Source organism: Hemiscyllium ocellatum, chromosome 7, assembly GCF_020745735.1.
Source record: "Hemiscyllium ocellatum isolate sHemOce1 chromosome 7, sHemOce1.pat.X.cur, whole genome shotgun sequence".
In the NCBI taxonomy this organism is placed as follows: domain Eukaryota; kingdom Metazoa; phylum Chordata; class Chondrichthyes; order Orectolobiformes; family Hemiscylliidae; genus Hemiscyllium; species Hemiscyllium ocellatum.
In genome coordinates this window covers 17,514,262-17,529,701 of record NC_083407.1, presented here as the reverse complement: position 1 = coordinate 17,529,701, position 15,440 = coordinate 17,514,262, and the positions used below count along the sequence as shown (strand labels likewise).

The following is a 15,440-nucleotide window of genomic DNA, read 5'->3' as shown; positions in this document are numbered from 1 at the left end:
TGTGCTTCTCCAGCACAACTCTAATCGAGACTCTGAATTCCAGCATCTGCAGTACTCACTTTTGCCTGAAGGTTACTACCAGTATCCTCTGAGCAAGTCCAAGTTAGAAATATAAGTTGCTTGTCCCAACTTTACAACACCAATATGCATCAGTCTTTGTAACTGCATTGATTTTGTAATAGAGGGTTAAAAATGTACTATTATTATTGATCTATTAATTGGCTATTTGAAAAGGACCACATCAGAGAAATATTAGAAGTTATTTAACTCATAAAGTTATATCAAGTAATACAGTAATCAACTGAATAGAGATGGCTGGGCAGGTGATGTACTGTAGCTATATGATGTGGGAGCTGGCTGATCTCATTGTGAATGGCAGTGATCACATCTGCAACAAGTGTTGGTTGCTGGAAGAACTCCAGATCAGAGTTGATGTGCTGGAAACTGGGCTTCAAACGTTGCAGCACATCTGGAAGGGGAGAATTACCTGGATGCTTTGTTTCAGGAGGCAGTCACACCTGGGAGATTAAGTAATTCAAATTCAGTTAGTGGTCAGGACAACAGGGTGTGATTGCAAATGAAACACGTTGGGGAAACCTGAGTTCAGGAATGGAGGAGCGTCAGCTTTTGACCTTATCCAACAGATATGAGGTGCTTGCTCCCTGTGTGGATGAAGAAGAGGGTTGTGGGGACGATGAGCCAGCTCACCACAGCACCATGGTACAGAAAGCCATTCAAGAGAGGGCAGCAAAAATACAAGTGATAGTTATAGGGGATTCCATAATTGTTAAAGGAGCAGCAGCATCACACGAGGGTGAAGAGGTTCTGTTCTGAATATGAATTGGAGATGTTCCCAGTTGAGGGGAGAAGGTTGGCAGAAGTGCTGATGGAGCTATTCCAAATCAGGAGGAGCTTGGACTGGCCAAATTCCCACACTTGAAAACAGTTAAAATGATTGGTTAAAGAAGCTACGTGGCATTAGAAGAAACTTTATCCTGGAGTGAGTGGTGAAGTTCTGGGGTGAGGGTTGGGTGTTGGTGGTGATATTGCACAGGGCATTGACTGTTTTCTAGGCTTAGCCATGCCAATGGAGAAGGCAGCATCTGTGGTTGGCGCTGGGCAGCTATGGTGATGCAGTCGGCCTGAAAAGGTACTCCTGGTGGATTGATGACAATGTGGCAGGCCCAGTGTGGTACTCCTAGAATACAGTAGTGGTAATGGTGGTCATTGAGCCAGATTCCTGAAATGTTCTGTGAAGCGGGGGCACTGGTGGGCACAGAACCTCATGTGGAGACCTCATTCCAACGTCCCCATCCTGTGATGACGAGCGGAGTACAAGGAGGGAGGAACAACTCTGTTTTTAGTTATATTCTAGTTATATCTTAATGTCTTCTGGAACTCAAAATGGCGCTGGAGCATGGCAAGATGATACACTTTTCATTGTATTTCTTTGTTTCATTGTCACTTGTATTTAACATTCAATTCAATTCAATCAGTACTGAAGAGGCCCTTCGGCCCATTGAGCCTGTACCAACAACAAACACTTTAAATCTGCACTCATCCCACTTTCTAGCACTTGGCACATGGTCTTAAATATTATGACACTTCAAGTGTTTATCCAAGTACTTTTTAATGGTTGTGAGGTTTCCCACTCTGTTACCCTCTCAGGCAGTGCATTCAGGACTCCCGCAACCATCTGGTTGAAAATGTTTTTCTTCACACACCCTATAAACCTTCTGCCTTTCACTGTCAACTTTTGCCCCCTCGTTATTAACCCTTTGACTAAGGGGCTTGAACTCCACTGTAGAGCTCCTTAGTGGGAACAAGATGCATTTGTACACAAGGACCTGTTCTCTGAAAACAATAGGATTAGTTTCAAACCTTGCAGCTTTTTTTGAATTACCAGAACATTCAGCTTTCTCTATGGCAACCTCTACATCATCTCCTTTCTCTTCTGTTGTGATTTGTTTGAAATTTACATTTGAGTGTACATTGAATTTACATTTAAGATAAAAAGCTCTGGAGCCTTTTATTTCCATTCCTTCACAGGAAGTGGGCATCACTGGCTGGCCCTATCCCTAACTGCAGAGAGGGCATTAGAGAGTCATCTACATTGCTGTCCGTCTGGAGTCACAGACCAGGCTAAGGATGGCAGTTTGCTTCTCTGAACAAAATTAGTGAATCAGTTGTTTTATTTTTCCTGACAATTGATAATGGTCATCGTTAGACACTTTTAATTCCAGATTACCATTCAATTGAAAATCCACCATTTGCCACGGTGGGATTCAAGCCTGGCCCCACAGAACATTACCTGGATCTCTGGGTTAATGGTCCACTGATAATACCACTTGGACATCACCTCACCTTCCACTCACTTTTCACCAGCATTCAAATATGCTTTTTATAAAAAAAATTGCAATTATTTCAGTGAAAGCTTGGTTGCTCTGATATAAAACTGAAGAAACTAATGTGCCTTATTGGAGTAACCACTCATTAGTGAACAAGATTGAATTGCGTCTGCACAATACAAATGCTCTTTCAATCTCTCAGATTCAATAATCCTTTTTATAATGATTTCCTTTTTGATCCTTTTGGTTGTTCAACTAGTTTGTTCCAGCAGAAAAAAATTGTAATTAATTTTCTATGAACTTTTTTTAGTCAGACAAGACATCAAATTGTCTTCAATTGACAGTGTCAGTGGTTTAGGAGCAGACTGGGATTATAAATTTCATATTTAATTAAATATCACATCTCGCACATTCAGACAGTAAAGGTCTCAAGTTCAGCATTTCTTCTGTGTTTCTGCCATACTCACTTCAGATTTAATTTTAAACCTCAACATCTGTGTTTCTTGACCTCATTTAAGCCAGATCATATCCTCTCTCTGGAAATGCTGACTGGTCACTGCAAACTGACATGAGTGGAAGATTCTACAGTTCTACAATTCCACAGATCAGATCTAATTTGACAGATCAGATCTGAGCTCTGTACACTTGCCATATTCACAGTCGTGAACTGTAATAGGAAAATAAATGACTCAGTGGCGTTAGAGGCTACATAAATATCTTCATCCTCAAGTATAAGAGACCCAGCACCTCAATACAAAGCATGTTGACAAAATTGTAATAAAAGAGTATCGGAAGTCAACCCATATCTCAGGAAGGATAGACTGGCCTTGCAGTGTGTTCAGATGAGCTTGACAAAAATGGTTCCAGGACAAAAAAGGTTTACAAATGAGAAATTTTGGGGACTCTCTGTCTTTACTTGATGGAGTTGAGAAGGATGGGGGGGGGGGGATCTAATTGAAACTTACAGAATACTGAATGGCCTGGACAGAGTGGATGTTGGGAAGATATTTTTCATTGGTAGGAGAGACTAGGACCCGAGGGTACAGTCTTAGAGTAAAGGGAAGACCCTTTAGAATGGAGATAAGGAGAAACATCTTAAACCAGAGAGTGGTGAGTCTATGGAATTCATTGACACAGAAGGCTGTGGAGGCCAGGTCATTGAGTATATTTAAGACCGAGATGGATAGGTTCTTGGTTGTCAAGCGGATCAAGGGTTGCGGGGGAAAGTGGGAAAATAGGGTAGATAAATTTATCAGCCATGATTGAATGGTGGAGCAGACTTGATGGGCTCAATGGCCTAATTTCTGTTCTTTGTCTGATGGTCTTATGGTCTACGCACCTAGAAAAAGACCCTTCAGCCCATCAAGTCTGTTTCATTCAAAAGCATGCACCTAATTATCCTATAGTCGTCATCCAGAAGTGGGGGCGGGGAATGATCCATCTTTGTGAAAGTGTGGACTGCAGATGCTGGCGATCAGAGTCAAGACTCGAGTGGTTCTGGAAAAGCACAGCAGGTCAGGCGGCATCTGAGGAGCAGGAAAATCGACGTTTCGGGCAAAAGCCCATCATCAGGCGATCCATCTTGGCCTCTTTCTGAGGTCTCCAGTATCATACATACCAGTCTTCATACCTGACAACATTTAGAAATAATAATGAAAACTGATGCTATGGAACTTGCCACACCCCAAACCAAACTGTCTCCATCCAGCGACAACATGGCATCGATCGCCAATGTGGAAAGTCACTTGGATATGTCCTATACACAAAAACAGAACTAACCGAACCAGGCCAACTACTGCCTTATCAGTCAACTCTTAATCCTCAGCAAAGTGACCTCGTTACAGTCTTGGCTCAAACATGGACAAAAGAACGGAATTCCAGAGCTGAGATGAGAATGACTAATATTGCCATCGAGGACTTATTTGACTGGGTGTGGCATCAAGGAATCCGATGAAACTAGTGTTGACGGGAATCAGAAGAAAGCACTTCAGTTGATGGGGTCACATAGGAAGATGGTCATGGTTATTGGAAGTCCATTATCTCAGTTCCAGGACATCTCTGCAGAAGTTGTTCAGTTAGTGCACTAGGCCCAACCATCTTCAGCTGCTTCATCAATGTCCTTCCCTCCATCACAAGGTCAGAAATAGGAATATTCATGTTCCTTGGATAGTGTTCAACACCATTCATGACTCCTCAGAAGCAGCCCATATCTAAATGAAACAAAACCTGGAAGATGCTCAATTTTGAGCTGACAATATGGATTTCACCAGTTTCCTCAGTTCCCCTTCCCCTGCCTTATACCAGTCCCAAGCCTCCAACTCAGCACTGCCCTCTTGACATGTCCATCATTTTTCCCAAATATCCACTCCACCCACCTCTCTACCTTCACCCTCACTTTCATCTACCTATTGCATTCTCACCTACCTTCCTCAACGTCCCACTCCTCCTCCCATTTATCTTTCAGCTCCTATGGCCACAAGCCTCATTCCTGATGAAGGGCTTATGCCAATTCTCCTGTTCCTCGGATGCTGCCTGACCAGCTGTGCCTTTCCAGCACCACACTCTCAACCCTGATCTCCAGCCTTTGCAGTCCTCTCTTTCTGCAAGTAACATCTATGCCACACAAATGCCAAGCAATAACCAGCTCTACCAAGAGAGACTCTAATCATCATCCCTTAACATTCAATTGCATTACCATCAACAAATCCCCATCATTAATGTTCTGCATGACCAACGACTGTCAACTGAACCGGAACAGACATATACATACTAAAAGTAAAGGGTATACAGTATGGCTGCAAGAGCAGGTCATAAGCCAGGAGTCTTGCAACACACAGTTCATTTCTTCAACCTCCCCCACCAAAACTGAACCACCATCTACAAGCCAGGAGTAGCCATTATTCAATGAATTTAAGGTAAGTTGATTGGAAATAAATTTACTAATTGGAGGAAGGCTGACTTTAATAAGGTAAGACAAGGTCTTGCCAAAGTCGACTGGGAGCAGCAAGTCACCAGAAAGTACACATCAGAGCAGTGAGAGCTACTCAAAAGGGTAATCATGAGAGTGCAGTGCCAACATGTTCTCATAAAGTTGAAGAACAGGATAAACATGTCTGGAGAACGTTGGATATCCAGGTACGTGCAGGATTTATTAAGCAGAAAAAAAAAGAAAGCTACTCAAAACATTGAATGCCATAAAAGAATATAGAATGTGCTTGGGGTTACTTAAAGAAACTAAGATTGCGAAGAGGGAACGGAATAAAAGAAATTGGATGATGAACATTATAGAAATTCTGAAGATGCTTTCTAAGTATATTAAGGCCAAGAGAATAATTAGGGATGGAATTGGGACAACCATAGAAATCTGTGTTCAAAGTTAGAAGACTTTGCTGAGGATTGAAATGAGTACTGGAGAATGACAGTATCGAATCAAGTAGGGGGATGGTGATAAGCTTGAACAAATTAGCATTGAGTGAGAAGAGGTGTTAGTGGTTTTGCCGGATGTGGTAGTGGATATTCCCCAAAACCAGTTGAGATGTATCCCAGGCTGCTGTGTGAGGAGATTGCAGGCGCTCTGACCATAATTTTCGAATCCTCTTTGGCCACAGGAGGAGTGTCAGAAGGTTGGAGGATAGCTAATATGATACCATTATTCAAGAACCGTGGTAAGGATAAATGAGGAAACTACATGCCAGTGAGTCTAACATCTGTGGTCGGGAAACCAAATCTAAGCGATAGATGTAAGAGAGGACAACAATCCCTGTGTCCAATATAGAGAGCAGCAACCATGTGCATAATATAGAGAATAGCAGTCCTCGTGTTTAATAATGAGACATCAGTCCTTTTATTTAATAATGACAATAGCAGTCCTTGTGTCTAATATAAAGGCGGAGAAAGTGAGGATTGCAGATGCTGGAGATCAGAGCTGAAAATGTGTTGCTGGAAAAGCGCAGCAGGTCAGGCAGGATCCAAGGAACAGGAAAATTAATCAAGGATAGTCAACACAACTTTGTAAAAGTGAGATCAAGTTGAACAGATGTTATTGAATGTTTTGAAGAGGTGACCAGGCATGTAAGTAAGGATGGTGAACTGGATGTAGTCTACCTGGGCTTCAGTAAGGCTTTTGGAAAGGTCCCGTATGGGATCCAAGGAAATTTGGTAAATTGGTTTAGTTGCAGGAAGCAGAGTGTAATTGTTGAAGAATGCTTTTGTGAGTAGAAGCCTGTATCTAGTGGCATACCATAGAGTTTGGTGCTGGGTCCCTTGGTATTCATTGTTAACTTTATATATAATCACACAACATGTGTGGAATGAGCTGCCAGAGGAAGTGGTGGAGGCTGGTACAACTGCAACATTTAAAAGGCATCTGGATGGGTATATGAATAGGAAGGGTTTGGATGAATATGGGCCGGGTGGGTCTAGATTTGGTTGGGATACCTGGTCGGCATGGATGAGTTGGACCAAAGGGTCTATTTCAATGCAGTACATCTCTATGATTCCATGACTCTATGACACCAGGTTATAGTCCAACAGGTTTATTTGGAAGCATAAGCTTTCAGAGCACTGCTCCTTCATCAAGTAACTATGGAGAAGGACCATAAGACACAGAATTTATAGCAAAAGATTATATTTACAGCAAAATCGTTTGCTATAAATTGTGTCTTATAGTCCTGCTCCATAGTTACCTGATGAAGGGCAGCGCTCCAAAAGCTAGTGTTTCCAAATAAACCTGTTGGACTATAACCTGGTGTTGTGATTTTTAACTTTGTCCACCCTAATCCAATACCGGCTCCTCCGTATCAATTATTATGTACATTTAATGATTTCATCATGAATGTAGGCAGTATGATCAGTACGTACACAGATGACATGAAAATTGGTGTAACCAATAGTGAGGAAAAAAAGCCTTAGACTACAGGATGACATAGACAGGCTGGACAGTTAAACTGAACATTTGACAAATAGAATTTAATGCTGAAAAGCCTGGGATGCATTTTGGGGACCAGGAAATACACATTGAATGAAATGATCTGAGGGATCAGAAGGACCTTGATATGCCTGTCCACAGATAAGTTAGATAGTGCACTTAAGAAAGCCTATGGGATACTATTCTTTATTATTCAAAGCTTTGAATGTAAGAGCAAGGAGTTTATGATGGAACTGTATATAATATTATTTTGACCACAACTGTAGTGCTGTGTGCTATCTAATTGCCATACAATGTGAAGGATGTGATTGCATTAACGAGGGTTCAGAGGAGATTCTCTGGATTGTTGTCTAGTCTCTCCTTAAAATAATTTAAACAACTCCGACTAGAAGGTTATGAATGAATTTGCCCAGGTGTCCCACAATACTGAAGTGGTCCAATGAATACAAACAAAAGCTAGTACCAGTGCAAAACCATCCCAACTTTATTGGGAACAATGTTACAATAGCCATCAATACTGAACATTCTCTAACCCTATTTGGCCCCTTAATTTTACAATTCTTCATGAGTGTCTCGTAGATTTACGCAGTCGCTATCTCACTGTAGCTCTGTCTCTGGGTCTGTGAAGCTGCTTCTTTCCTCTCTCTCTCGATGGTCAGCTGATCTCTGTCTCTTACCATGTTGGTCTCCCTAGAAGGCCTCAGATGATTTCAGAGATTCCAAGAGTGAGGTGTGTTGGTGGACCCTGTTTTTATACCTCTTGGATGGTTTTCTGGAATTTTCTATGGTTCTGGCCAACCAGGGAGATACTTTGAGACTTTTGGATGGCCTGCTACTGTAAGTTTCTTTGCGTAGCAGGATCTGGTGCCTTTCTGTCTGGCTTGTCCTTTGTTTAGTGGATAAGTTGTTGGGCTATGTCTGACCAGGATAACTGTGGCCTTGTACATTATGCTACTGCCATTAGCACCTGGCTACTGTGTTTACACTGTGTATAGTGTGTGGGCGTTGGGATTTCAGAGCTTTACTTGGCCAATGTACCCAGCATCCCTTGCTGTTTTGGCCAAGTTAGAAATCTAACTGCATTTGAGCAGCCAGGCTGATGCTATAGGATAAGCTATGAAGAGAGACTAGATAGGCTGGAATTGTTTTCCGAAAAGTAGAGGGAGTTGAAGGAGGATCGGATTGTAGTATACAAGGTTCTGAGGGGCACAGACAGTGTAGATAGAGAGAAATGTTTCCCCTTAGCAGAGGGGTGAATGACCAAAGGGACAGTTTTAAGGTAAGGAGCAGAACGTTTTAGAGGGATTTTGAGGAATCTTCCTTTCATCCAGAGAGTTGTGGGTATCTGGAACTCACTGTCAAAGAGATAGGACATGATATTTAAGAGCTATTCAGATGGACATTTGAAATGTCATAGTATGTAGGGTTATGGGAAATGCGCTGGAAAATGGGATTAGAATGGATGGAAGTTTGATAATGGCACAGGCACAAGGGACTGAGGGGCCACTTTGTCCTGTTAAAGCTCTGACTCGGTGTATGAAGTAATGCTGTCCATTGGCCTGGGTGGGCACAGGTCCAACAACACAAGAGGTTCAACATGATCCAGGATAAAGCAGCCCACTTGATTTACATCACATGCACAGGCATCCACTACCTCCATCACAGCTGCTCAGTAGCAACAGGGTCTGCCTTCTAGGAGATCTCCTACAGAAATTTACAAGGCTGCTCAGACAGCACCTTCCAAACTCCTGACTACTAACATCTCCAAGCACAAGGACAGTAGATACATGGGAACACCATAACCGTGGGTTTCCTCCCACAATTCAAAAATGTGCAGGTTAGGTGAATTGGCCATGCTAAGTTGCCTGTAGTGTTAGGGGCAGGGGTAAATGTAGTGGAATGGGTCTGGTGGGTTGCGCTTCGGCGGGTCGGTGTGGACTTGTTGGGCCAAAGGGCCTGTTTCCACACTGTAAGTAATCTTATAACCTGCAATTTTCTCTCCAAGCCATACACCCAAATATGTTGGCGTTCCTATTTTCAACTGTTCCTAAATTCAACTATTTTAACTCCTTCCCTAGCAGCATGGAGGCAAATTTACAACACATGGACTGGAGTGGTTTCAGAAGACAGCTGTGCACTACCTTCTTAAGCAATTAGGAATGGGCAATAAATGTTGGCCCAGCCAGTGATGACCATGAATGACTGAAAGAAAATAGAGAAAGCTGGATAAATTATTCCATTGAAGTCATTAATAGATTAGATTCCTGAAACTGTCCTTTTTTTGTTTGTCTAGGCTGTGCAATATTTTAACTTTTTTATGGTTTGTTTTGCCTCTGCTTGATCTTTTTGTTCTGTTAGCCTCTCATTCTAATGTCATCTGTATTTGCCAGCATGTGTTCCGCCCCCTAGTCATGGTTGTGACAATCACATGAAGCTTATTTGAAAACAAGTGCACACTAATGTACAAAACCTTGTGCTGTGAACCTGTATTATTATTAGAAGGCAGGAAAAGAACAGTTCATCTATAAAGCACAGTGGTTCAATAGCAGCACAGTAATATTGCTGGATTACACATCGAGAGACCAGTATTGATAATGTGGAGACATGAATTCTAATCCCAGTATGACAGCAGGGGAATTGCATTTGATTTATTGTATAAATCTGGAATAAAAGGCCAGTTTCATTCATGATGACCATGAAACTGAAAGGCTGAGCAGAAAGGCAAATTGAATGGAGAGACGTCAAGGTCAAATCAGATACAAAAAAAATAGTAAAGACTGGATTGACAAAGAAACGATACACATAATGACCTGATAATATAGCACACAAACTGGAGAGGTGATGTTCTACGCATTTAAAACAGTTAATGTTTGGTATACGAGAGGTTGGTTGGCAGTCATTAACACATCCCGTCAGCGCATGTAATTGTTAGAGTTAAATAACTTGAGTAGATTAGGTTTGTATCACCTGTGCAAATGTGGTATGATTAAGTTCTTTGATGATGTCAAGAAGCAAGCCAGGCTTGCCTTGCAGGTACCAGTCTGATGCACGCTTTTATGAAGAATTGAGGAAAGTCTACACTCTGCCACATGGCATGTAGGCACATTGAGTGGCATCGCATGATTGAACTTAGTCCCCCACCTCAACACAATATTAAATAACAATTTCCTGCCTGTGTTCAACTTAACCTATTCCTCGTCAACTAATCCTCCATCGCACACCTCCAGTTTAGCAGCACCACCTCAAGTTGGATGTGGAAGTCCAAACTGACTCCACAGAAAAGTTGGGCAAAACATAATCCCACAAGGATTCTGCATTTTGTTCACACTTGCTTGATAATTTCATTATGAAAGTAAGATGTGGAACTGCTTTGAATGATGTTTCAGTTTTGGTATCAATGTGCCTTGAACATTCTCAACTGATTCTCTATCAATAGCATTTTGGGTATGTATTTGGTACATGCTTTCATCATAGTTTTGTAACTTACTTTTCACTCTGCAATCACTTTTACAAGGCTGAGTGCTAATGACCTTTTGCAGAAGTGACAAAGATGATTGATGAGGGCAGGGCACTTGATGTTGTCAACGTGGACTTTGGCAAGTGTCCTCATGGCAGGCTAATACAGAAGGTGAAGTAAGATGGGGTCTGTCGTGAGGTGGTCAGATGGATACAGAACTGGCTTGATCATAGAAGGTAGAGAGAAGTGGTGGAAGGGTATTTATCTGACTGGAAATCTATGACCAAGAGTGTTCTTCAGGGATTAGTGCTATGACTCCTGTTGTTTGTAATTAATATATGATTGGGGGAAACAATGTAATTGCCTGATTAGTAAATTTGCAGATTGATAAGCTTGGAGGAGCTGTGGATAGTGAGTCTGATTCAGAGGATACAGCAGGACATCAATAGGCTGGAGAGTTGAGCAGAGAAATTGAAGATGGAATTTAATGCAGACAAATGCATTTTAGAAAATTAATGCAGGAGGGAAGTATACAGTATATGACAGAGCTCTTAGAAGCATTAACATAGAAAGAGATCTTGGTGTATAGATTCACAGTTCCTTAAAGCTGGCAATACAAGTGAATAAGGTGGTCAAGAAGGCTTTCAGCATGCTTGCCTTCAGTGGTCAGAGCAAGGAGTATTTAAAAATTAGTAAGTCTTGCAGCTGTATAGGCCTTTAGTTATGAGACATATGGAATATTATGTACGGATCTGACTTCACACTACCAGAAAGATGTGGAAGCTTTGGAGACGGTACAGGCTGTTGCTTGGTTTCGAGATTTTTAGCTATGTGGAGTGATTGGACAAACTCCTGTTTGTTGTCACTTGAACTCCAGAGACTGAGGGGTGACCTGATGAGTCATGGATAGATGGAGTCTTTTTCCCCAGTGTAAAAATGTCAATTACTACAGGACCTCGGTAAATGGGAGAAAGTTTAAACAGGATGTAAGAGGTGGGTGGTAAATGCCTGGAATGTGCTGTAAGATGGGGTTGCAGAAGCAGATACAAATAGCAATGCTTCAGAGGCATTTTAACAGGTACATGAAAAGATAATAAATAAAGATATGGACCACATAGAGGCTAAAGGATTTGGTTGAGAAAGGCATTGCCTAACATAGAGAAATTACAATCTTTTGTAAATCTTTCCAGGTGATTGGGATGATGGTGGGAATTGATAAACCAGTCTGGGGAGGTGGTGGTGGTGGTGTGGTTGTAATGTCATTGAAGTAGTAACCCAGGCCTCAGAAAATATTCAACGGATATGGGTGAAATTCCACCATCACAGATGAATAAATTTGAATTAAATGACTTTTTTAAAAAAAAAGCTGGTCCAATTTATTGTTTATTAATGTCCTTGAGGGAAGCAAATCTATGATCCTTTCCTAATCTGGTTTACATGTGAGGACAGAACCACAGCAATGTAAGTGGTTCTTAACCGCCCTCTAAGCAATTCAGGGATGGGCAATAAATGCTGGTCTAGCTTGTGATGCCTGCACAAATGAATAATTTTAAAGAAATAAACGTCTTAACCTTCTGACTTTCATTCTTAGAAGTTGCCATGTATAAGCTGTTATAAAGTAGTTGACTCAAATGTTTTGAACTTGAACTGATGTTGGGAATATTGCATAATTCACATTATGGAATTCCTACAGTGTAGAAACGGGCCCCTTGGCCCAACAAATCCACGCCAGTCCTCTGAAGAGCATCCAACCCAAACTCCTCTCTGTCTAATGCACCAAACCTATACATCCTTGAACACTATGGGCAATCCAGCATTGTCAGTTCACCTAACGTGCACATCTTTGGATTGTGCAAAGAAAGCAGAGCACCAGCAGGAATCCAACGCAGACCCAGAGAGAATGTGCAAGCTCCGCACAACCATTCACCCGAGGTTGGAATTAAACCTGGGGTTTGGTGCTGAGAGGCAGCAGTGCTAACCACTGAGCCACTGTGCTGCCCACATTAGAGAATGGACAATCTTTTCTACAAATCCTCATCATAAAACACCTTATTTTCTGCAAACCTGATGCTCTGAATAAAATCAAACATGATGAGACTTAAATCCGGGTATAAGTTGCTTCTATCATAAGGTTAAATCTGAACTTTGGCTCTTCAATGGTCCATATCAGTTTTCTCACCCGCAGATTAATAAATTAATCATGAATCTTTTCACCAAGAAGCTGAGAAATATAAGGTCTGAACATTGTCATATTTATATCCTGGTCATTTGGTAACTTGTTTTTTTTTCTCAACTCTTTCCCCTTGAAGGAGCAGGTGGATGGTCCCCAAGAGATTCTGACAAATACCAATGGTTACAGATAGACCTTGGTGAGAGAACAGAAATCACCGCTGTAGCAACCCAGGGCCGGTATGGGAGCTCAGACTGGGTGACGAGTTATGTGCTAATGTTCAGTGACACTGAGAGAAATTGGAAGCAGTATCGCCAAGAAGACAACACATGGGTAGGCAATTTACAGGCAATTATTGCAAGTCTGTGTAAATATAAGGAATGTTTGATTTATTTTGGAATAGCAATTATGGATGAGATGTTTCAAGATTAACAACAAAGAATACCAGAAAATGTGTTCTGAATTCTTATGAAGCAACTAGTGCATGAAATAGATCAACCTCCGTATTTTGACTGATTTACAGACTCAATCTCTCACTCACTTTCTCACATTCTTTCTGTGTGTGTGTGTGTGTGTGTGTCCCTCTCTCTCTTTCACATACACTATTTCTTTCTCTTTCCCTCACATACACACATTCTCTCACATACGCTCCCTTTCACATACACTCTCTCTCTTGCATGTGTTATCTGTCTCACATACACCCTCTCTGTCACTCTTGCACACAATATTTTTTATCTTAGTTATACATACTCACACTCCATCTTGTGCACACACTCTTACACTCTTATGTAAAAACCTGAACTGCACATTATGGTGCCTTGTATTTGGTGGGAGTGTGAACATGATTCCAAGACATTTAGAAATACATCACAGGCTCTGTTTCTGGGTTTTAACAGAGATGCTCAATCACTTTCAGCCTTGGTTGTTCAAGGTATACTTCTCTGCTGACAGCTTGCCAAAATATTTCCTGAAGCCATTACATTATTTTGTGCTGTGACATCCAGTGTGGATGGCGAATATTTGAGCGTGTTTTTTTATGAATAAGAAATTTATGTTGGGATTTTGCTGAAGTGATATCTTTTACAATTTACAAACAGACTCATACACAGACACTTTTACAGGCAGGTCCTTTATCTAGATGCTTGAAATTTTGATGGTGCGTACACAGATGTGGGGGACCACTGAAGGAAATATACCCAATACCTGCACAGATGATTGGCTAGGCAGTGTTCTTACATCACTATGGTCCTTATTAGCTCTCCAATTCCTATGAATACCCACTAATATCCCTATTTCTTTCTGTATGTTTGGACCTCTGTACTGTACCAGTATAGGACTAAGTGGTATAGATCAAGTGCCTCCTACCCTCAATTTTTAGGTTGGACTTGATTGATTTATCTTGCCAAGGTAATTGAAGGTTTATGACAATGTACTTAATTTAGAAGATGGTAAATATTAATATAACAACACTTTTAATCTCATCAAACTCCTCCTTCCACCCCTCTCCCAACTTGAGTGCTTCAAAGGAGCAAATTGGATATGGTATGGGCAAAAAGATATTATGATAGACAGAAAAGAAGTGTGATCAAAATTAGAATTCGCTTTTCTATCACATGTATGCACATGAGTACAGTGAAAAAGCCTCCACTTATGATGCCATCTTCTGTACAAAGGCACCTCAGTAGCGATTCTTAAGTACACATCCTTAAGGAAAGAAAACAAAATAGAAAAGTGAAGAAATTAAAAGTACAGCATTACAGATCTATAATATCATCTTAGGCACAAAAGTATAAAATCATAGGCAAAAATTTGAAAAATAAAGAAATTAAAATTCAGAATAGCAGCCCTTCCAATCCTGGCACCTAACCTCCAGACCATTTTCAGTCACATTTTAAAGAGGGTGAGGGAGTGGAGTCAGGGGGAGGGGGTGGGGTGTGAGGGGTAAGAGAGAAAGAAAGAGATACAAAGAAGTTGGGAGTAAATCCAACTTCTGACCACTACATTAAAGGCCGAGAAGGCGGCACTTAACAGTTACAAAACAATGTCTATCACACTTAACATGAATGTAACATGACATGGGCAACCTGGTAGGAGGATGTCAGTGACTTAAGATGTGTCTTTGCCAAACTATCAGCACCACAAAAGGTTTTTGTCCTGTTAATTGCAACCTGCACCGTTCACTTAGCATGGTACATGCATGGAAGCTCAGGATATTGGAATCATGTTGTTTCAGAAAGCATTTTCAGTTTTGCTTGACTAGTCTGTTGTTAATCTGGTGAATATTGCTGAACCTAGACTGCAAGCTAGGGTTGTGCAGAATTTTATGTAGATTAAGAAAGATAGACTGTATTTGCTAAAAATTGTTTGGATCACAGTGCCAGATGCAGGATGCAGGCAGTGGAATATATGCTTGAAATATCACTGCGCAGTATCCATGAAATATTAAATCCTGCAATTTATTAGATTCCAACATGCAAAACCAAGACCATGCATCAGTATAGATGAGCTGAAAAGGATTAGATGGATTAATAGATGCTG

General features: G+C 41.2%; 1 protein-coding gene across 1 annotated transcript in view; it reads left to right on the top strand.

Annotated features, from left to right (window-relative positions):
• LOC132817324 (contactin-associated protein-like 5) overlaps nucleotides 1–15,440 on the top strand; it is a 1,293,865-nt gene that overhangs the window by 169,057 nt on the left and 1,109,368 nt on the right. The window contains exon 3 of the mRNA XM_060827734.1: nucleotides 13,042–13,235. Within this exon, the coding sequence (XP_060683717.1) occupies nucleotides 13,042–13,235 (194 nt within the window). The remainder of the gene's footprint in view (nucleotides 1–13,041; nucleotides 13,236–15,440) is intronic.